The following is a 24,298-nucleotide window of genomic DNA, read 5'->3' on the forward strand; positions in this document are numbered from 1 at the left end:
CGATATACTAGTTTTTCAGATTTTCTATTAACTTACATGGTACTAGACTGTACAGACACTGCGTCCCAGTCCACATGCTGCTCTGGGAGGCGTGTCCTCCTTTTAAATGAGCGGGAAGCTTGCAAACTCTCATGGGAAGAGGCCGCATCTCCCCAACCGCCCCGCCAATTCAGATAAACATAACGGCCCGTTTCTCGACCTAACATTAGTCCCACACTGGTGATCTGAAAGACAAAACCAGACAAACATCAAACAAACTAATCAGCTGTAAATCTGTGACAACACAAGATCTGAATTTACATGGACAGCTCACCCAAAATATTTACTCAGATTCAAGTGGTTCTAAACTTACTTAAGTTTCTTTTTTCTGTTGAACAAAAGACAAGATATACTGAGGAATGTTAGAAAAAAGCAGCCATTAGCCCAGGGATGGGCAAACTTGATCCTCGAGGGCCGGTGTCGCTGCAGAGTTTTGTTCCAACACTAGTCAAACACACCTGGACATGCTAATCAGTGTCTTTAAGATCACACGAAATCTATAAGCAGGTGTGTGTGATTAGGGTTGGAGCTAAACTGTGCAGGACACCGGTCCTCCAGGACCAAGTTTGCCCACCCCTGCATTAGACCCTTTCACACAGTGATACAAGTAAATATCAAGAAAATTTCCCAAACAACTTTACAGGTAAATACAAACGTGGGCTGATCACACTGGCATTGACGTTCCAGAATGTTTCTGAAAAGGATTATTCAAACGTCCATTTCAAAATACCGGTAAGTTCAAACATTATTAACCCAAAACGAGCTCTAAACAAACCCGAAGGGGGTCAGGCTTTTTGCTGATGGTTTCACTTTTGTTTAAGAGTGCTTTCACACCTATAGATCGATTGTTTTGTTCCGAAACAGGGATTAAAAAGGTTATAGCTACTTGGTTTTGATCTGAAGATATGCATTTTCTAATTTAATAACCAGTAACATTCTCTCACAGTCTTCTCTTCAGACTGAGAATAAAGATTTAATCATATTTAGTATACTATTAAGTGTATATATGACCTTTCCTGAATTGTGTTCATTCATTTATTCATTCATTTTCTGCCGCTTTTCCGGGGCCGGGTCGCGGGGGCAGCAGTCTTAGGAGAGAACCCCAGACTTCCCTCTCCCCAGACACTTTCTCCAGTTCCTCCGGGGGGATCCCGAGGCGTTGCCAGGCCATCCAAGAGACATAGTCCCTCCAGCATGTCCCCGAGGCCTCCTCCCGGTGGGACATGCCTGGAACACCTCCCTAGGTAGGCATCCAGGAGGCATCCGAAACAGATGCCAGAGCCACCTCAGCTGACTTCTCTCGATGTGGAGGAGCAGCGGCTCTACTCCGAGCTCCTCCCAGGTGTCAGAGCTACTCACCCTATCTATAAGGGTGTGCCCTGCCACCCTTCGAAGGAAACTCATTTCGGCCGCTTGTATCCGAGATCTTGTCCTTTCGGTCATGACCCAAAGCTCATGACCATAGGTGAGAGTTAAGGGTGTCACGATCCTCCAAATCCTCTATTCGATTACATTTTCGATTCTAAAGGCATGATTCGATTCGATTTTCGATTATGAATAATTAATTAATTAATGACCAATTAATTATTTGTAGCCTACCGTTTAAACTACCTGACCTGCATGGTCTTTGTTTTACCCATAAACAAATCATACAGTAAATGAATAAAGGCAAGATACACACATAATTACCACCTGTCAATCACTTTTTCTGCGGGACTCGTGAATAGGCAGTGATCTGTGTCATTATAATGGCGTCGGTAAAAAAGACGCACAACCAACAGGAACCAGCCAACAGTATCTGAGGTGTTGGCTAAAATGACAAAGTACAAGTGAGTGAAAGATTGAAGCAGTCCTCTGACTGCCTGGACCTGCTGTCTCAAGCTCATATGGCTGTGTGTGCGTCTGTGTCTGTGTGGTCACGTGATGTGCATTTTTTAGAGGTAGAGAGGAAGGAGGGCTGCTCAGAAACGCTACACACCACTGTGGATGTCAAATTGTGTCGTTCTAAAATGCCATTTTTAAACAGGGCCTGAGTGTGTACTTTTCGCGAGCGAATTTGCAACGGGGGCGGGCGGAGGATCGCGATGCCGGTGTTGTCTATCGGACGAACCGTACGTAATACGTACATAGCAGAGCTTGCAAAACTGTGTTTTTTTGTCGACAACACGAACGTTGTCAACATAACTCACTGGAAATCCAAAATGCTAACACACCGGCGACTTCATTGAAAGAGGAGAGGGTTTAAGCTCTGTCAACGGGTCTCCTGCTTCTGCAGTTTAACAAGCACTTCAACAAACCTGTTTTTTTCCCGCTTGGCGTGGCAGCATCGACGATTCTATTTTTTGATTCGATAATCGAAATTGAGCATAAATTTCGATTGATTTCGATTAAAAATCGAAATCGTGACACCCCTAGTGAGAGTAGGAACGTAGATTGACCGGTAAATCGGGAGATTTGCCTTTCCGCTCAGCTCATTCTGTTATTAATATTGTTTACATAATTTCTGATGGTTATTGTTATTATTGACTTTATTTAATTTTTACATTGTGTTTTGTAACTTTATCTGTATTGTATAAAAAAGTTAAATGACTGACAGTGAAAAATGTGTCCACCTTTTAAGCTGAAATATTGTATTGGTTATGCTGATACAGTAAATAAAAAAATAAATAAAATTGTTACAACGTTGCATTTTGTTATTGGTGTGGTTTGATTTCACATGACAAAGTTTCTAAACGGACCTAAAACAAGCTAAAACAAGTCATGTGTGAGTAAACTCTCCTCACATTAGTCAGAGTTTATTTTTGAGTCTCATATATTCCGCTCAGCTGTCATGTGTCAATATTTTAATTTATGATGATGAGCAATGAGACATTATAAGTGAAAAGGAGAACTTTAATTTTGAATGTTGACACTCACAGTCATCGAATATAAATCAGAGGTAAGATTTTCCCATAAACAGCCTCATTACAGTTGTCAAGGGTTGTGCTAATCTATTTATTGAACCAATTAATCTATTGCCTGTCATTTTTTGTAACATTTAATTAGTTATTTTAAAATAAGAAAAAGACATTCAATAACTTTGTTGCCATTATTAATTATGAGCTTTAAAAAAACATTGGCTAGAATTATGCATTATAGACAGGCCCACACGGAATCTGCACGCAGAAATCAGCAGATTTTCAGCCCATCGAGTTTATTTACTTATGTAAATTTACTTTTATTCAGCTTTTAATTAATTTCAGTAATATTATTGACTGATATGAAAATGTGCATATGATTTATTTACAATAGGCATTCAGTAGATATATCACATGAGAGACCAATATCACTTACCAAATAAAGGGATTTGGATTTAGATTTGCATTGTTAACATTACATAAAGGTTAAAAAGATACCATTTTTAATTTCATAAATTAAGTTTTTTGTTATGAAACTCCAAATATCATTCTGAATAAATCCGCAGATTTTAAACAACATTTTGCACAGAAATACATTATAGAGAAATAACAGATGAACCGAGACTGCAGCCAGATCATGAAGCAGATCAATGTTGATCTTCCTTTCGAAGTGTCAATGCAGAAATGAACAAAACAATGGGCCTAGTACAAAATATTATAAGAAAAAAATGCTGAAAAAATATCAGATGGTAATTTCGGTAAATTTTCCTAACGGATAAACAGCTCTCGTTAATATTTTACCATGATTTCACTTTCATAATCAACATGAAATGCACATTCACCAGTTTGATTGATGACATCCTGGCTTTTACATATCCATGATACACTGTGATATAGCCTGGTTTGTTGGATCGTATTGCTTTCTCCCTACAATCGATCCGCTCAGCAGTTAGTGTCAATCAATCTTAGACCACTTCATTCAGGTGGTCTAAGACCGATTGTTTTGGTGTGGATCATAGCATGATCATCGTGTTTACATACGCAGAACGAACAAAGCTAACACTGCAAACGCGCCAGGTTCCGAAACAAACATCTAGGAGTGAAAGCACACTAAAACATTAGCACGCAGCTGCTTTTGATCCATACAAACCAAAATACTTAACTATAGGGCAAAAATATCATCACAAGCATCTGAAAGCAGAAGCGCTAAAAGCAAAACAGCTTTGTTTACATATTTGACTAAATTACAAAGAGCCAAATCTGAGGAGGGATATGTATTGTGAAGAACTTTGATTAAGAGATATGAAGAAACACAAGTTGGCTGTTATTGCTGACATCCTTCAGTAAATCTTCCTTTGTGTTCAACCGAAGTAAGAAACTCGAAACGGGTTTGGAACAAGTGGAGGGTTGGAAAATAATGACAGAATATGAATTTTGTGTGAACTATCCCTTTAATCTAATGAAGAGGTTCGTACCTCAATTTTCTTTCCAACATCTTCTGTTTTGGCTACAAAGTTGAAGCAGTACTTGCGAGTTTTGCCAGGGACGAGACACATGTTTTCCTGAGAGGAAGGTTCAAGAATATCCTTGCCTTTATAAGCGTCTTCCAGCAAACAGTACTGGTTATACTCCTGCAATGTAAACAAAATCATTAGGAAAAAAATCTAAGTAGTATGCGTGTCTGTGTGTGTGTTTTATCTATGCTGTACCTGGTTGCTGAGGCTGACGCACAGCTTTGAGAAGCGCACCGGATGTGGACAGTCGGCTCTCACGTAGACATGCAGCTGGACAGGCTCATCGATGTGGAAACTGGGGGACAGGAACTTGGCTTTGCACTGAACTGAGAGGGGAATGTAAAAAGGTGACCTTATTGCTTAACATCACCCAACATAAAAAACAACTTACAGTTGATGACAGAATTATTAGACCTCCTGAATTATTAGCCTCCCTTTTATATTATTTCCCCAATTTCTGTTTAATGGAGTGAAGATTTTTTTCAACATATTTCTAATTTAACATATTTTAATATTCATTTATAATAACCAGGGCCGGACTGAAGCTGCAGACGTTTTTTGCTATTTCTGCAGAGAATTTTGGTAAAAATCTGCAGATTTCTGCGGAATTATTTTTGAGTATCATAAAAAAACCTTAAAAAATGAAATAAAAAAGTGATACCTTTTTAACTTTTATTTAATTTTTAAAATGCAAGTCCAATTAGATTCACTTAATTTGATAAACAAAGCAAGTCTCTCATATACTATATCTACTAAAAGACAGAAAATATTACTTTACAAACTGTTGTACATAAATCAGATGAACATTTTCATATTAGTCAATAATATTACTGTAATTAATAAAAAAAAATTAATACATTAATATTAACAAATTTACTCAAGTAAATAAACAGAATTAATAATGGGCTAAAAAATCTGCAGAAATCTGTGGAATTCTGCGTGCGCAGATTCCGTGTGAGCCTAATAATCACTGATTTATTTCATCTTTGTCATGATGACAGTAAACCTTATTTGACTAGATATTTTTCAAGACAATAGTATTTAGCTTAAAGTGACATTTAAAGGCTTAACTAGGTTAATTAGGTTAACCAGTTAGGGTAATTAGGCAAGTTATTGTATAACAGTGGCTTTTTCTGTACTCAATCGAAAAAAATATATAATAAAAAGGGGCTAATAGTATCGACCTTAAAATGTTTTTTTTACAAATCTAAACTGCTTTTATTCAAGCCAAAATAAAACAAAAAGACTTTCTCCAGAAAAAAAATCTTATAGGAAATACTGTAAAAAAATCCTTGCTCATTTAAACATCATTTGAAAATAAATTCATATGAGAGTTAAGATTGTCCTTTTTCCTCATGTCATGATGAACATCCAATTGAAACGGTCCTGAAATGGGAAAAATTGGATCACTGAAAGATGGGTGTTGCTAACAAAATGGAGGAATATTGAGGAATGGACACAAGCAGGGCAAAAACAAGACACGCCCTGAAAGCCCTGCCCTAAATGACTGATAGCTCACCCCTAAGGGAATTCCATGTGACCAGAACTGAAGAAAAGTTGCTTCAAGGGGGTAGCAGAGGTTATGGTATTTGGGTAAATATTACAAGGGTAAATGAACACTATTATACACACTTATACTACAACTGAACATAATTATAGAGTTAAAGACAACATTATTAGCCCTTCGGTGATTTTCTTTTTAAAATATTTCCCAAAAGATGTTTAATAAAGCCAGGAATTTTTCACAGTATTTCCTATAATATTTTTTTATTTTGAAGAAAGTCTTTTTTGTTTTATTTTGGCTAGAAGAAAAGCAGTTTTTACTTTTTTAAAAACATTTCAAGGTCAATATTATTAGCCCAGTTAACCTAATTTGCCTAGTTAACCTAATTAAGCCTTTAAATGTCATTTCAAGCTGAATACTGATATCTTGAAAAATATCTAGTCAAATATTATGTACTGTCATCATGGCAAAGATAAAATAAATCAGTTATTAGACATGACATATTAAAAATATTTTGTATAGAAATGCGTTGAAAAAGGCTAATAATTCAAGAGGACTAGTAATTCTGACTTTTATATCTTAGAACAGTGGTTCTCAAACTTTTTCATCAAGTACCAAAATTGTCACTCCAAGTACCACCATAATGAGCAGTATTGAAATACAGTGGCGTAGTAAGCCCAGTAAAGCAGCTACAGCTCTGCACAGTTCTAAAACGTGGCAGATTAATTTCTATTATTAAGAATATTTATTATTGTCAGCCATTTTAAACATTATACATAGTCTGAATGTTAACACTTATATGTACAAAACAAATAAACTAAAAATGTCAACATTTTAAATTAAAATGTGCTTTTAAAAGTTAAAAATGGTAGGTTAATGTTGATAAAAAGTCAAAAGAAAAGTGCTATACTTAAATGTAAAGTATTAGCATATAGTAGGTAATTCATGAACACCTGGAAATGTTGCCTGGACCTCAGAAATATAGGCTATATGTCAAATAATAAATATTATTATATGTCATATTTATATATAAATCATTTTTGATAAATTGTGAAATATATGGAGCGTATACATATGACACATTTGAAATATCCGCGTACCACTAGAAGGAAGCCAGCGTACCACTAGTGGTACACGTACCACAGTTTGAGAACCATAGTGCATTTTGATTTAATGCCAACTTTTAAGGGACTTTACAAGTCGAGCTAGTCTGAGCGAGCAGAAGGGCTGCCAAAATCACTCTGGACCCCCCACACCCAGCACACTGCCCCTTTCAACTTTTACCTTCTGGTCGACTCTACAGAGCACTGCGCACAGGAACAGCCTGACACAGAAACAGTTTCTTTCCTCAGGCAATCTGTCTCATGAACACTTGATGATATAATTGTGGAACAAACATCACTACTTGCTATACAATTTTATACACATATACACTTATTAATCAACACACTTTACAAGCCAATTTGCACATAACAGCTGCACATACAACGTTGCATATAGTAATATGCCTGTACATACACTTGTCAATTTGTATATTTACACTACTTACTTCTATTTCTAAAATATATTTATTATCCGTTTATTGTCCTGTCTCTGTATTTCTGTTGCACTGTAGAAGCTCTGTCACCAAAACAAATTCCTCATATGTGTGAACATACCTGGCAATAAAGCTCTTTCTGATTCTAAATCTGAATATTTCAGTCACTGACTAGGTTTTTTTACACACAACCATGACTAGAGTGTACAGATAAGTGTCCAAAAACACTAAACTATCCAATAAGTGGCAGATCTAAAGGATAAAATAGTATGTTGATGCTCTGATGAGGTCTGAGAAGAATGACTGGTTTCACAGTGTTCTTATCTTCAGATCAGGTCAACTCAAACTGGTTTCTAGAACATGACCAGGAGTTTACTATACACAAATGGCCTAAAAAATAAACCGGAATTCAATTCAGTTCAGCAGATTCGCTTCATGGCTGTACAACTGATGAATTTGATGTTATCATGTTATCAGGTCTATACTAAACTCAATCTCTGAGGAATGTTTCCTGCACTTGTCAAATGTATGCCACAAAGAATTAAGGCAATTCTGAAGGCAAAAGTGGTCAAATCTGGTATTAGCAAGGTGCAGCTTATATAATAAGGCATGTGATCAGCCGAGGACAAAATAAAAAGAAGACAAGGGATACTCCACCTTCAAAAAGAAACAATAAATTAATAAATAAAATTATAATAAAATACATTTTGTGTGTGTTTAAATAAATAATACAAATAATACTTCTAAAAATAATAATAGATAATATTTTTATTAGTGCTGTCAAAATTAGTGCATTAACGCATGCGATTAATTTGAAATAATTAACGCGTTTAAAAAAAATTAACGCAATTAACGCAGTTGCAGTTTTCCTGTATTGGCCGTGGTGTGTTCAACATGCAAAGAAATATGGATAAGACCAAGGAAGCACTTTTTTAAGGCAAGTTTCAGTATAAAACAATTAATGTTGCATTACCAGGCTCTTGGAATTTGATACCGCATGGCGAATTTGATACCAGGAATTTGATACCAGGAATTTGATATCGCATGGCGAACAGAAAGAAAAAACTTTGCATTTCGTGACTCAGTGGTCCTTTAAGGTAATCAAAAATCGATGCTTTTACATCGTAGACTCTTAATAAGAGTATCATCTTAATCATATCAAAATCGGAGTATTGGTGTCCATGTAAATGAAGTGCCAGATGTAGTCGCAACTTAAACGCAACTTTTGTAAAGTGTCTGCTTCGCGTTGTTGTGTCAGAATCCTTGTGAAATAGGCTACAGCCATACTTTAGAATGCTTAGTTTAGGCAAATTTGATGAAGGCGATAATGCGTGCTGAATCTGAACGGAGTCGCTTCGGCTGCACTGTCCTGCACACGGTGTGTGTGTGTGTCTATGTGTGCACGCTTCGGTGTGACACAACGCATACCTGTATGTGCCATTGATGTACCGCTTGATGCCTCTTACGTCCTTGTCGCAGCACCAAAATTAGGCACCGAAATGCATATGCTGATTCAGTAGTCCTGCTTGTGATCCTGCCTATTCTCACTCTCAGCTCACATCATTCAAAAGAAAAGGTCCACATTGTCCCCCGAATGACTGTCAAGCCAGAATCTTGATGGTTTACTGTGGGTATGTTGTTTACACTAAGAAATCTGTTACAAGTTAAACAAAAATTCTAATAATGAATTATATTTTGAATTTAAATAGTTTTTGTCTTGTGTTTACATAAATTTTACATTTGAATAGCCAAAATAACAAGTTTCAGTCTTTTTAATTTGCTTAATCGCAATTAATTTTCAAAAAAAGTGTGATTAATGAGTTAATTTTTTTTTATCGATTGACAGCACTAATTTTTATATAAATATTTGATACTGGCCACACAATTTAAGTTACATTTTTTTTTTATCAGTCTCAATGTTTAGCAGTTTAATAGTCGCCCAAGTAATATTTAATAGGTCTATACAGTGCTTTGTACTTCAATGTCAGGACAGATCCACACATCGATGCTAGATGGCGATACTAACTCAGATTAGTGCTTTTGTGTCCACAGAATATAAATTTTCCTGTAATATAGCAGACTCTTTACTCCACGTGATAAATAAACTACTGCACAGTCAACAATTCAAACAGTTTTAAGCCATTAAATTGTTTAAACGCCTTGGTTAAATGTTCTGGGGTTTTTGTTTTTAAAGAAATGACTTTTATTAAGCATGAAAGCATTAAATTAACATGTCAACGGAATTGTGAAACGAAAAGTGGACAGTGGAAAAATTATGACAGATTATTAGTTTTGATGTGAACTATCCCTTTAAACTAAAGGAGGTTGGTAGAAAAATGTAGCATTTATTTTATGCTGAATTATTTTTGGATAATTTTTAATCTAATATCTAAAGGTATGTAAATGGAAATAGCTGTTTTTTAATAGCATAACATTTGACAATTGTGTTTCTGTTTGTTTTTCAGGTTGTGATCAATGATTCAGAGCAATCAGCTCAAAAGCCTACCAAAGGGCACATAGTCCTGGACATCAATGGTGAACTCATTATTGCCAGCCAGAGAGACACGGTCACTCCACAGAGACTGGGCTGCTTTTACAGAGACTGGATCACAGTCGGGTTCAGGCTCAGGGACTTCATTCTGACAAAGAATAATGATAGTTATAACCACTTTAATGGGTAAAGGAACACTTCACCCTTTTCCTCAAGAGTTAAACAGTTGAGTTTTACCATTTTTGAATACATTCAGCCAAACTTCAGGTCTGGCAAGAGCACTTTTAGCTTAGCTTACCATAGATCACTGAATCGGATTTGACCATTAGCATCTTACTTACAGTATATTGCTTATTGATATTGCAGTTACGTTGTGTACTAAGACTAACAGAAAATGAAAAGTTGTTATTTTCTAGGCTGATATGGCAAGAAACTGTGCTCTAATTACGACATAATCAAACTTCGCTGTGTAACATCTTTAAGCCGGAATGAAAGTATAGTTTCTAACCATATCAGCATTTGAGAGTTTCCTTGGCTGTGTTTTGTATCATTGGCTACCTCCGAAATCGCCTACTACTCAGTAGATACTGCATTTGAATTAAAATATACTACTCAACTCAAAAGTATGTTCTATACCAGGGGTGGCCAACCCTGTTCCTGGAGAGCCACCTTCCTGCAGATTTCAGTTGCAATCCATATCAAACACACCTGCCTGTAATTATCACGTGGTGTTCAGGTCCTAATTAATTAGTTCAGGTGTGTTTGATATGGGTTGCAACTGAAATCAGCAGGAAGGTGGCTCTCCAGGAACAAGGTTGGCCACCCCTGTTCTATTGAGTGTAGCTGCGTCCTAAATCGCATACTTATGCACTATTCTACGCCATTTTGTAGTATAAATAGTGTAAGTAGTGTGTTCACACTGAAAACTCTAAAAATATTAAGTGCACTTTAATTACCCGGATGATGCACTCATTCAGCTGCTAAAATGAAGTGTGTAATGATGGACACTTCACGCACTCAACGACCACAGGTTTGCTTACGTAGTGGAAGGGGCGGAGCTATCGGACGCACATGTTGGATAACTTTATTTATTTTGGATGGTGAAAGCAAAATTCTCCTACGAGAGTGATTATAGCGCCTCCCGATGGTGAATGCGGCAATACTCACGGCAGGTATTATTTGATAATTCGGTCGTTTATTTCACTGATTTGGGAACCGTCAAACGTGATCAGGAAAACGGTTTGAATTTCCGCTTGGTAAAAAAAACATTAGTGTGCCATTTGGGACAACACTAAATATACTATCCTGTTGAGTGTGTAAGTGCATAAGTACATAGTGCATGAGTGCATAGTGTATAGTGTGCCATTTGGGACGCAGCTTATGATTGTGAGTAGTATGAATGCAACTTGTACGTACTAAAGATCCGCCATTTTGCCATGATCACATGACCTACCCGCATCAATTGTGTCGCTTTACTCCCATTCATGACTTCTCTCACGGGGCATCATGGGATATCGTAGTGTCTATTGGATGCACACTTAAAAGTAGGTCATCTGGGCACTTCTCGTATACTGTTTTACAAATTTTATGAATTCGGACAAAATACTCGGCTCGCATACTGTTTTTAAGCGTACTATATGGTATGGAAGTATATGATTTTGATTATGCTTGCTGAAATGTCCATCCTCATCCTCCTTCCTCCTGCTAATGTAGATTTTGGACTGAAGCAGCTTATATTCATTTACTATGACGAAGGGCAGAGGGTTGCTGAAGAACTACGGAGAGATTTCAGCTGCTGTCTGGGCTTTCACTGCCTTTCTACAGCTCTCTTTCTTCATGTGTTCAATACATTTTCCCTGTGTCAATACATTTTTTACACAACTTTTGACACTTTTAGCGTAGCTTAGCATTGATCATTGAATCGGATTAGACCATTAGCGTCTTGATCAAAAAATGACCAGAGTTTTGATATTAAAGTATACTGCATACCGATATTGCAGTTATATTGTGTTCTAAGACTGATAGAAAATGTAAAGTTGCTATTTTCTAGACATGGGTAGGAGCTAAGACATAATCAAACTTTGCTTTAAATTTCTTTAAGCCGTAATAACAGTATGGTTCCTAACCATATCAGCCTAGAAAACAGCAACTTTTAATTTTCCACCGGTCTTAGTACACAGTGTACCTACAAAAGAGTCAAGCTTTAAATAGAAAAATAATCACAACACGGGTCAGTTTTGAGCAGGATGCTAATGGTCTAATCAGATTCAATGATTTATGCTATGCTAAGCTAAGCTGAAATCAGCTAAATGAATAAAAAATGCTAAAATTCAACTGTTTAACTCAAGTAAAAGTTGTACAATTGTCTTTTTTAATTCTTTAAGAGTGTTCCCTTAAATACAAACTACATAAACATTAATATTTTCAAGTATACAAAATTTTCACACGTACCATGAGCACTTTAATCAGATTCTTCTCAATCCTGGATTTCTGCTCTTCAGAAAGAATAGAGGCTAAACACACACACAAACACACACATTTTAGCAAGCACAGTAATTACTGATTAAACTAAAGCTAATAGTCAATATGAGGAGTTCACGCACCTCTGCCCACAAGCTCCATGGAGTAGGTGATGTAGTCTTTGACTTGCCCCATGAGGTATGAGCACTTTAGAGCCGTGCACACGATAGACGTCAGCAGAGACCACCAGCGCTCCGTACGGTAATCGCACATCACATAATCCAACAGCCTGGGAGTCATAAAAAAACAACTGTGAGTACTGGACAGGTATAAACTCATATTAGAAATGCCAAACTAACAATATATTGATTTTAACTCACTTTAATGCTTTGGTGTAGTCTTTTGCATGGTAATACTCCTCTCCCATCTGAACCACTGTGTAAAGAGAGCAAAGTTTTCACATTGCTGAAATTAAATAACTGAAATAAATGTGTGTTTTTGGACTTACTGAGATGGCTCTTCATTCGTGGACATTTGTACTTCTTAAACTGTGCCACAGCGTTGCTGAGGAGAGCAATGATCAGTTCCTGAAATGAGCACAGATTTAATAACAGTTAGGAGGAAAAAAATGGTTGAATTTAAGCTGGAAAAAGTCATATGCTGTCTATGTGTTTTGTTCATAAACAAGGCCCTCAGGACCAGCTATTTGAAAATTCTGAAGTCTGATTTTTTGGCCTGAATATTTGCACGATAAATCCTGAAACAAAATCTAAATTCAAATTTACAAATTAAAATCCCAGCCCAAATAAACAAACACAAAAGTTCTTTTTTTATTTAATTTTTAATTTAATTTTTTTAATTTATTTTTTTTTACTATTAAATGTTATAATTTGTACATCCACACATATATAGACACTGAATTACACTGACATTTTTTTCCAAATTAGATTACTAACTTGTAAATTAAAGGTAATTAAAACCAATTAATCAAAAACAATCAATGTATAATAAAAGAAGTAATTACAGCAATACAATAATTGAAAGGAAAAAATGTTTAAATATTTTTAAAAAAAAGGGAATTTATTATTATTTTTTTCATTCGTTAATTTCGTACAACCTGAGCACTAAATAATATGGCTCATCTTATAATGCATGTACAGTGGGGGAAATAAGTATTGAACAGGGATGCTTTTTTCCTGGCAATAATATTTCTAAAGGAGCTGTTGACATGGAATTGAACCAGATTTTGTTAAAAACCCCAAACAATACAAACATAAAAAACTTAAAAAAAAAAAAAAAACTGAAAAATGTGTAATAACAATGGAATGAGATAAGGAGAAAGTACTGAACTACTGAAATGGACTTAATATTTTTTTTGGTAATGGCAGCTTAAAGGGCACCTATGGTGAAAAATCGACTTTTCAAGCTGTTTGGACATACATGTGTGTTAGTATAGTGTATTTACTGTCATATTGGGGTAAAATAAACACACCCAGTCCTTTTTTTCAAGTTTAACAACATAAAAACGGTGGACCAATTGGGGCGGTTTTCAGATCGACCGCAACTTGACGTAGGAGTGCGGTCCCCCCACCCTCCAATATTGGTTGACAGCTGCGTGCATTAACATGTCTCCATAGTAATGCATAAAATCATATCGACAAGACAGAACGAGCGCAAAGCAACCGGGAATAAAAGGTCTGTTCAGTTTGCTAGGATCATCAATCATCATCGGACGTGATCAAGAGTGAGTTTTACAAGTTTACCATGTTTTAAAACGTGTGCACGTGTGTAATGAAGTACAGCCATTCACTTCAGATTCACTTCATCAGCACAGCCGCGTGTCTCTCTCACTAGCTATGTTTCAATCCACCTATTTTATGCGCATTTTGCAGTTGATGGAAACGCCATGATGCGCATAAATTTTGAAAATGCACATAAAAAAACTTATGCTCCTAACTGGGTAGGATAAACTTTTTATCCAATAAGAGAAGATGCGCATAAACTGCGATGGAAACACTTTTACCTCACAAACTCCAGCATGCGCATTAAAAAAGGTCATGTGATATTGTTGAAAGAGATCATGTGATGCTTAAAATGTGTGTGAATGGACAAAACGTCAGGCTGAGCACATTATAAAACATCTGAAATGTTGTTTTGGTCATTATAAAACGCCTTACCATTTCAGTATTAATGTTATTATGTTATTAATGACCTCCAGAATCAAGAGCGCCTGTGCTCCGCGTCTGACACCTTCAAACGCTACTGCGCGCTCACTGCTTGTCTTCTGAGGCGCATTCATTTAAAAAAGATTGATGCAGCTTCTCCTACTGCAGCAAATGCAGTTTTTACTGTTCATATTTGGCGCCAGTTAATCAGGAAGTGACGATTTTTTTCGCTTTGACTCGTTGGATGGAAACGATGCTTCATTCGCACAACTTTTATGCGATAATCGAGTTTTGCGCATTAAGTTTATTCGCATTTTGGATGGAAACATAGCTACCGTCTCTCTCTGTTTGTGTGTGTCTGCGCTATGTATGTGTGTGTGTGTGTCTGCGTGTCTACACTATGTATGTGTGTGTGTGTGTATGTGTCTGCGCTACGTGTCTGTTCTGTGTGTGTGTGTGTGTGTGTGTGTGTGTGTGACTGCGCTGTGTGTGCGTGAACTCATTGATGCAACTCCACAAAAAAATGCATCAAATACTGATTGGTAAAGTTCTTACTGTAGTATTTCTCACAAACGTTATGTGAGATCTGCTTCCTGAGGCAGCCGAGGGCGTGTTGAGGCATGTTGCTGACAGGCACAAGGGAACGGTGGGCGGAGATGACTTGCCTTAAAGGCCCAGTGTAAAAATAACACCAACAACCTTTTCCCAGCTATAATACAGACACTTCAAACAGCTATAATAAATACTCTGATGGGTGTTTTGAGCTGAAACTTTAGAGACACATTCTGGGGAAACAAAAGACTTATAATAAATATGAAAAAAGGGGTAACCTATGTGCCCTCTAAAGATGCCTCTCATATGGAAAATGAAGTCACATGCATTGCACAGGTGTGAATTTTTCACAGACTTCAACAGTGTAAAAATATTGATGTATCAAATTTGATCTTTATTTTTTTATTTTCTATCGTATTCAGGTGATTTGCTGGACGATTCGAGTAGATTTATTTTCTTTCTCTAAAAGCGTTTGAGAGTTTCCTTGGCTGTGTTTTAGATTATTGGCTGCATACTACTACGTAGTAGGTAATGCATTTGAATTTAAATTTACTACTCGACTGTTAGAAAAGTACGTTCTATACAGTATGCGAGTAGTATGAATGAAACTCGGACGTACTACATCCGCCATCTTGTCATGATCACATGACCAACTTGCGTCAGTTGCATTGCTTCACTCTCATTCATGATTTCTCTCGCGGGGCATCATGGGATAGCATAGTGTCCATTGGATGCTCACTTCAAAATCTCGCTGGAAGTAGTAGGTCATCCGGGTACTACTCGCACACTGATTTTCGAATTCTATGAATTCAGACATACTGTTTTTAGTGTACTATATTGTATGGAAGTATGCAATTTCGGACGCAGCTTTTGTCTTGCTGAAATGTCAAGGAAACCATCCTGGTTTCATCTTCATCAACCTGCTAATGTAGATGTTAGATGAATCAGCTCAAGTTAACACTGACGATGAGCAGAGGGTTGCTGAAGAGCTACTGAGAGATTTCAGCTGCTGTCTGGGCTTTCACTGCCTTTCTAACACCTTCCGTACTTCATGTGTTCAATACTTTTTTCCTGTTTCCTTTCATTTTATTACACATAACTTATTTTGTACACAAATTAGTTTAATTTTCTTTGCATATATTGATTTCTTTGGCTGTTACCAACATCGGGTGAAAATTTTTTAAATCAACCGAACTTTTAAAAATATATTTCTGAGAAAAATGGTGATGTGTTCAATACGTATATGCACCATTGTATATAAAGTATGTCATTAAATAAAAAAAAATGCAGAAGTTAAAAGTCCCACCGAGTGAAGCACGTCTCTCTCTTTGACTTGAAGAGCAAGGATGCCCTGTTTCTCCTTCTCAGAGTCAGGGGGATCAATACCTAAAGGGTCAAAGGGAACATGATAAGAACTAGATTTTTTATATAACAATTATTTAATAGTTCCAAAACAAAGCCAGAAAAAAAAACTCATTAAGATCTTCAGATTCTATGCCAGTTTTAGTGTAATATTTATTATTTATCCATGAGTGGAATAAAACTGACAAAAAAAAACACAAACTCAACAAAACAACCATCACTACAAACAAATTCTGAAAATATCTAGATATCATTGTTGCCGATCTCTCACACCAATTTTGCAGCAATTCAATTTGTCAGCAGCATTACAGGTGATAGTGATAGTTCACACAAAACCGAACATTTGGTCATCATTTTTCACCCTTCACTTATCACAAACCTGTTTGATTTGTTCTGTTGAACACAAAAGAAAATAATTTTGAAGAAAGCTGGAAATATTTTGAAGAAAGCTGGAAATATTTTGAAGAAAGCTGGAAATATTTTGGAGTCAGCTGGAGGTTTTCAGCAATCTTCAAAATACCTTCTTTTATGTTTAACTAAATAAAAAACTGACCACTTAATGACAAAAACATTGCGATTAAACAGCGAGTACATTTTTCAGTTTTGGGTGAACTATCCCTTTAATTCTGTCAGAACCTCTAGTGAATGTTTTGCTTTTAGCTGTGTTTACAGTGATGTGAATGAGATTTTTAATTCAACATGTTGGTAACAAAATGTGCCTGTCTTGAATATAATAATACAAAAGATTATAATAAAAAATGAATAAAAATAAATAATAATAATAATAATAATAATAATAATAATAATAATAATAAAACAATATAAAAATAAAATGAAATTACACATTTGGATTTTTTTGAGGATTTTAGTGAGAAACATGGTATTTTTGGCAGATTTGTGCAAGGCTGTGGACAGATTCAGAAGTTGTGATGACACCAGTAAAATGTAAGAAAAAGTAAAAATAATAACAGTACGAAGCAACTGAGTGCAAATCATTACCTTCTTTTGAATAATAGACACCTCATAATACCCAAAAGTTTACTTCCCTTTTAAAATGTGTGCAAGGGTCTGTCTGTGACATGAATTTCATTATCAGAAATGTGCGATGTACACAAACTATCAATACTGGGTTAGCCCTTGATTCAAAACAGCAAACAAAAGATAAAAAAAATAAAAAAAACTACTGAAAAAGCAAAAAATACAAGTACAAATTAAAATTCAACAACTGAAAGAGCAAAAAAAAAAAAAAAACCCTGATACCTGCATGTGTGAGGGGCGGTTCACACAAAACGTTTGTGTTTTTCAATGTAAACACATGATTTACAGATGGGCGCAACTGTGTTTTGAAGCGGCGTGCACTTTTTTAGATGCCTGTCAATTTCAAAAACTTGAACTTTTACATGCAGAGCTGTTCATCACTGTCAGATCCAAAAGAGTGGACCAATCAGAAGAGCTCGGAGGCGGGGCACCTGTTGCAGGTTTCTGTTTTCAGGCACTCAGTGGCCTTCATGTTTTATGCTGCATTTTTTAAAAACATCCCTGAGCTTTGCATCTTGCATTTTTAGAAGCAAAGACACGTTTGTGCAAATGAGCCAATAGCCTAGTGGTTAAGTGCAGCGAGACCATAGTTCGATTCCTGGCTCTCTGTCCTTTGCCAAAACTCCTAAAATATAATTCTTATAATAATCCACACCTTCGTATAGATGAGTCTGTGACCAGCGCTCTCTAGTGGCAGGACCAGTCTGCTGTCGCCTACATCAGAACATCTCCACACCCCTGTTGCGATGTTACGTCTATGTGTTTTTGTGCTTGTTGCTGAGGCTTTTTTTTCCTCCCCGGACCTCACACTGCCCTACTTCAAGGACTGTCCCTTTTCCCTAATGTATCTTATCTCCTCTTTCTAAAAGCTGCCTCTCGTCTGACCTCTATGGTCTTGTCTGACCTCTAGGGGTCCATTTTCACTACATGTAACAGTTTATTTTTACATGTAATATATTTTTTTCATCATCATCGTCATCATCATCATCATCATCATCATGGTTTGTGTGTTTGTTTGTTTGTGGGAAAGAGTACACTCTAAAAACCTGTGAATGTACACTAACATTTACGTGAAAAACAAAAAGGATAATTTAAAATGTAGCATCACTCACTCTGATGTCCCTGTCTCCAGGGTCTCTGTCCGTAGAAGTCTAGAGCTCCAGAAGTGGTTTCTAATGGGTCAGGTGCAGGATAGCCTACTCCTGGCTATAATAGAACCAGTGAGAGGTTTCACATTGTAATATTATTATATTATATTATATTATATATATTATTATATTACATTATATACAGATAACCCAGGTAAAAAAGTGCACTAAAACGCACTTTATTTAAGTATACTTAGTACACTTTTCAGTACTGTACTAAAAGTGCTTTATTTTCACACTCTAATATTGTACTTAACGTACTACAAGATAGTATAAAGTATATGTTAAGATAAACTTAATACCATCTAAGTGTACTCAAATGTGCTATTTTGAGACACCCTGAAATTGAACTAAAATGTGCTTTTAACATTCTATATCTGTATTTTAAAAATATATATATTTAGTTACAACTAGAAATACACTTGAACCCTACTTTTAAACATTTATAAATATATTTAAGAATAGCTTAAAGCATATAGTAATATATTAAAAGAATATACAAAATGTGAAAGTGTGCTAAAATACAATTTAAGAACACTAAGTATTTTTTTTAAATAATGTACTAAAAGTGCTCTATTTTCGCACACTAATTTTGTACTTAATGTACTAAAAGATAGTATTAAGTATATGTTAAGATAAACTTAATACCATCTAAGTGTACTCAACTGTGCTATTTTGAGACACCCTGAAATTGAACTAAAATGTGCTTTTAACATACTATATCTGTATTTAAAAAATATATATATTTAGTTACAACTAGAAATACACTTGAACCCTACTTTTAAACATTTAAATATATTTATGATTAATTTAAAGTATAATAGTAATATATTAAAAGAATATACAAATTGTTAAAAAAAAAGTGTGCTAAATACTGTATTAAAGTATTTTGGGGAAATGTACTTCTACTACAATACATTACTAATAGATTTTTAATAAAGTCAATTTAATGTAAACTTAAAATTACCACACTCAAAATCAATGTAAGTGTTAGTGATAATATTGCATTCACATTAAGTGTACTTAAGTACAACTTTTGGGAAAATGTACTTCTGCTACAATACATTACTAATAGATGTTTTATATATTAACTTATTTTAAACTTAGGATTAGTATGTAAACAGTGTACTAAAATCAACTCATGTTTAAAGCATTTAAAGCACACTTTTGAAAAGCACACTAATGAAACTCTTCTGGATGTTTTTTTCTGTAGTGCACTTTATTGTAGTACACTAAAAATTTATTTAAGTATTACTAGTATTTAGTATACTTTTGTCAAGTGTACTAAACTCCTACTGAAGTATAAATATACTTTTAATTTGTATATTTATAGTGTAAAACCATCAAACATTTATTTAACACAAAAAATAACAATGTACTAAAAATGTATTTGCGGGTATTTAAGTGTATTTTAATTGCATTTAATTATATATTTTTTCACCTGGGAACACTGATGAACTGCATTGTGGGTATGCGTACCTCATGACTACAGAGCTGTCCGGCTTGCTGCTTGCGCTCCTGTGCATAATAAGCCGCCTGCTGATAGTAGAAGCCTGGGTTCTGGGTCTGGATGGCGGTGAGACCCAGTTTAATGGCTTCATCGAACAGATCACCAAACGACTGGAATCTGCAGAGAGAGAGAGAGAGAAAAGGAACTATTAAAGATCGCGTCAATTTAAAATAGTGTTTCAGATGTTAATATCAGTTGGTTAGTCATAAGGATATCTGTAAGCTAATGTGCTCCAAAACAGTGACAACATTTGCATTTATAAGATTTGTCAGCAGTTTGTCAGTTCCGCAGTAATGGATCAACAATTTTTTTGACATCACCTCATCACCTCATAGTTCATTTTCTCCACAAATCTTCTGACCAATCAAATGCTCTATAGTATCTGACATGCCCCGTCCCCTTTAAGATACTTCTCATTTGCTTTTCATTTGATGCACTTAAGTTCAACCACCGAGAGCTGTGACAAAAACAAAACGCTATTGGCTGTTTTCCAAAAAAAGAGGAGGGGCTTCTATAAGTCCCTACTTGTCTTCATGTTTCAGATGAGATTATGGCAAATATTGAATTAAAAAATGCACTTATTTTGATTTATTTTCCTACTATGGATGTCAGTGGCTAGCGGTTTCAGGCTTTCTTTAAAATATCTTCCATTGTGTTGAACAGAAAAAAAAAAAAAACTCACAAAAGTTGAGTTAGTGGTGACTTTTATTGACCAATCATTTCATGATAAAACATTTAATCCTTTCTAGGATTATTTAGAGCCCCATTTTGACCTATAGCTCAATGATCCTTGTTGAAGTCCACACTGTTAAAAGTTACATAATTAAAAAGTCATGACAACGCACAGTATTTATTCATTCATTCATTTTTTTTGGTTTAGTCCCTGATTATCAGGGTCGCCACAGGATACTGAACCACTATTCCGGCAAAAGATTTTACACAGAGGATGCCCTTCCAGCCACAAACCAGTACTGGGAAACACCCAAACATTCTCGCATTTACAAACACTCATACACTACGGCTAATTTTGTTTACATGATTCACCTATAGCGCAGGTCTTTGGATTGTGGGGGAAACTGGAACTCCCAGAGGAAACCCACGCCAACACTGGGAGAACATGCAAACTCCACACAGAAATGCCAACTGACCCAGCTTGGACTCAAGCCAGCGACCTTCTTGCTGTAAATCAACAGTGCTAACCACAGAGCCACCATGCCACCAACGCATAGTATATTTTACATTGCTTTAATTTATTTAAGCTTCAATAAGTGTGAGTTACAAAAAACTATTTTACTATTTTAACTGTTTTAAAACTATTGTACACATACACACTCTAGGAACATCAGAGACTTATTTTACATATTGTAATAGATCCCTTTTAAGGTTCAGTTATAACCTGTTCTCTGTGAAACCTAATAAAATCCACAGCATATTAAACCGTTTGCTGTTTCCATGTTTTCTTTGTACATTCTTAGAACCATTTAAAGATAATACAAGTACATAAGCAATTATATAACAATGTTCTAGTGGTTTTGGTATAAATTAATGAAAACATTTTACATATTGTGCCTTTTAAAAGCTTATAATCCTGGTGTATTGTTTAAATTTACTACCCTTTCATTATGTTGGGGACTGTTTTGACCCCACTGACTTCCATTATAATTGACAATTTTTGATTGCAAAGCCATGACACCATGTAATCATGCTTTCTTGATTTTTTGGTGGTTTTCCCTGTTGGGAAGAAGTAAAATTGGTAATTTTTAGTGTTGAGCATCAGTTGGCAGCATTAACACTTTAGACATATGCAAAACAGGCCAGTTTCTGGCTTTTATATTGAGTTCTGTTAAGTAAAACTGCAGATTATAGTGTGTATGCATAAATATAAATACACTTACTATGTTTTCTATGCTCTGATGTGCATATTTCTTAGACATATCAAGGTAAAGGCTGATTTATTCTTCTGTCCTGTCACATAGCCTTTGTTGTGGCAGAAACTTACGCGCACCTCTCAAAAAATGTAACTACATGCGTAGCGCAAGCTCAGTGATTGGTCGACTTGGTATTGGTGATGAGTGTGGGCAGTGCTGAGAGCTGCGAGCCTGATAGAGTGAGTGTTTACAAGTGTCAAGTCAGTGAAAGAGCTCCAGATGGAAACTTGTTTTGCGTTTACCTTATGATTAAAGTTGTTGCACGTCTGCCGGTTACCGCCTCTGAATGAGCGAGTTTTAGCTACTTGTATATTAAGGTAGCATTCAGAAAAAAACAAAACACCCACGAAGAAACTCGACACAAAGGCACATAAAAACCTACTGCCAGCTAGCGTTTCAGAAGTGCTATTGCAGAGCAACACAAACAGTACGCAGAAGTATAACTGCACAACTACTACAGGCAGGTGCTGTGGGTCACAACAATCGCTTAACGCAGAAATATAAATCAGCCATAAGTGCAAAGGTCTCTCTTACACACACACACACACACACACACACACACACACACACACACACACACACACACACACACACACACACACACACACACACACACACACACACACACACACACACACACACACACACACACACACACACACACACACACACACACACACACACACACACACACACACACACACACGCACACACGCAGTTTTTTTTTTGCACTGCAATGGTTGATTCAAAATAAAAATGTTAAATTTAACTTCTTCTCAAAAGGGAAAACCATCAACAATCAAGAATGCATGATTACATGGTGTCATGGCTTAGCAACCAAAAACTGTCATTATAATGGAAGTCAATGGGGCAAAAACAGCTCCCAACATAATGAAAGGGTAGTAAATTTGCCCAGAGTGTATTGTTTTTTTTGTTTTTCAATTGTATAGAGTTTTTTTTTCAAAGCAATTTCCCAAAATATGTGTCAAAATAAGATTTGTCACCAAAAATCATTCTATTTGCAGAAACACAGAAAAGTTGTGGCTCAGAGTGGATGAAAACATCCCCAGCAGCACACAAGGGCCAACAGATAACAAAATGAAAATAAACAGGCATGCATATGGCAGGGTTAAGTCTTACTGTTTGGACATCCAGGCGGTGTGTTCAAACGCCAGCTCGGCGCTGCCAATCTTCTTCTTGCACAGGTCGATGTGCTTGCGGAACTGAGCGATGGCGTCCAGCGGAGTGTTGTGCTGAAAGCACAGCCTGCAGATCTACAAGAGGAGACCACCTTTAGCCACTCAAGAGGCACACTCTGAATTAAATACAACAGAACGTGACAATGCTATTTAGAGGAGGGTGAAAACAGGAAACGAACTCTGGCCGGTTTCCTGTGTGGTGTTAACAGCTGTTAAATAACACCTCATGCTGACTGCTTTTCATAACCATACGCAAACATCACTCACGCTTTCTTCTGAACATCTAGAACTGCGGAGATGCTCACCTTGTAGTTGATGAAACCGGCCATGGTTTTGATCTCCAGCACGTTGGTTTCATGAGCTCGGAGTTCATGAACGAGACTATATGCAGTCCTGTAATACCTGTCAGACAGAGCACACATTATGTTAACTTATAACTAAACTTATAAACTAATGCAACATATTTGCGTAGTACGCAACCTTGAGAACATGTAATCGCTGATAAGAGAGTGATATAAATGAGACTATGAGGAATTATCATCGGTTTTGTAAAACCATCTTTTTAATATTGTAATGTATGTAATCTAATGTAATGTAATGTGCATTTATTATGCTTGGCCATACACCCAAAACGCTTCAATTTGGCCAGGACACCGGGGTTACACCCCTACTCTTTACGAAAAGTGCCATGGGATTTTTAACCTTTGTTTAACGTTTCATCCAAATGACAGAGCTCACTGACAGCACTTCACTTTACTGGGGCATTAGGACTCAGACAGTCCACAGGTTGAGCGCCTCCTGCTGGCCTCACTAACAACACTTCAACAGCAACTTAGTTATTCCCAAGTGGTCTCCCATCAAGGTGCTGACCAGGCTTAGCCCTGCATGGCTTCAGTGAGTAACCAGTTTTGGGCAGCAGAATGATAAGGCTGTGACCATATTGAAGGGAATGGG

General features: G+C 36.3%; 1 protein-coding gene across 3 annotated transcripts in view; it reads right to left on the reverse strand.

The window, feature by feature from the left end:
• Positions 1 to 24,298, reverse strand: part of trappc11 (trafficking protein particle complex subunit 11) — a 54,127-nt gene that overhangs the window by 16,636 nt on the left and 13,193 nt on the right. For all 3 annotated transcript variants that reach the window (XM_005157122.5, XM_073921189.1, NM_199626.2), the window contains 13 exon segments: positions 23,650 to 23,746; positions 23,286 to 23,419; positions 20,187 to 20,334; positions 18,672 to 18,765; positions 16,466 to 16,545; positions 12,951 to 13,029; positions 12,823 to 12,877; positions 12,586 to 12,731; positions 12,434 to 12,495; positions 9,998 to 10,130; positions 4,646 to 4,776; positions 4,412 to 4,567; positions 37 to 224 (listed from right to left, as the gene is read on the reverse strand). In XM_005157122.5, the coding sequence (XP_005157179.1) occupies positions 37 to 224; positions 4,412 to 4,567; positions 4,646 to 4,776; positions 9,998 to 10,130; positions 12,434 to 12,495; positions 12,586 to 12,731; positions 12,823 to 12,877; positions 12,951 to 13,029; positions 16,466 to 16,545; positions 18,672 to 18,765; positions 20,187 to 20,334; positions 23,286 to 23,419; positions 23,650 to 23,746 (1,503 nt within the window).

Source organism: Danio rerio, chromosome 14 (assembly GCF_049306965.1).
Source record: "Danio rerio strain Tuebingen ecotype United States chromosome 14, GRCz12tu, whole genome shotgun sequence".
Lineage (NCBI taxonomy): Eukaryota > Metazoa > Chordata > Actinopteri > Cypriniformes > Danionidae > Danio > Danio rerio.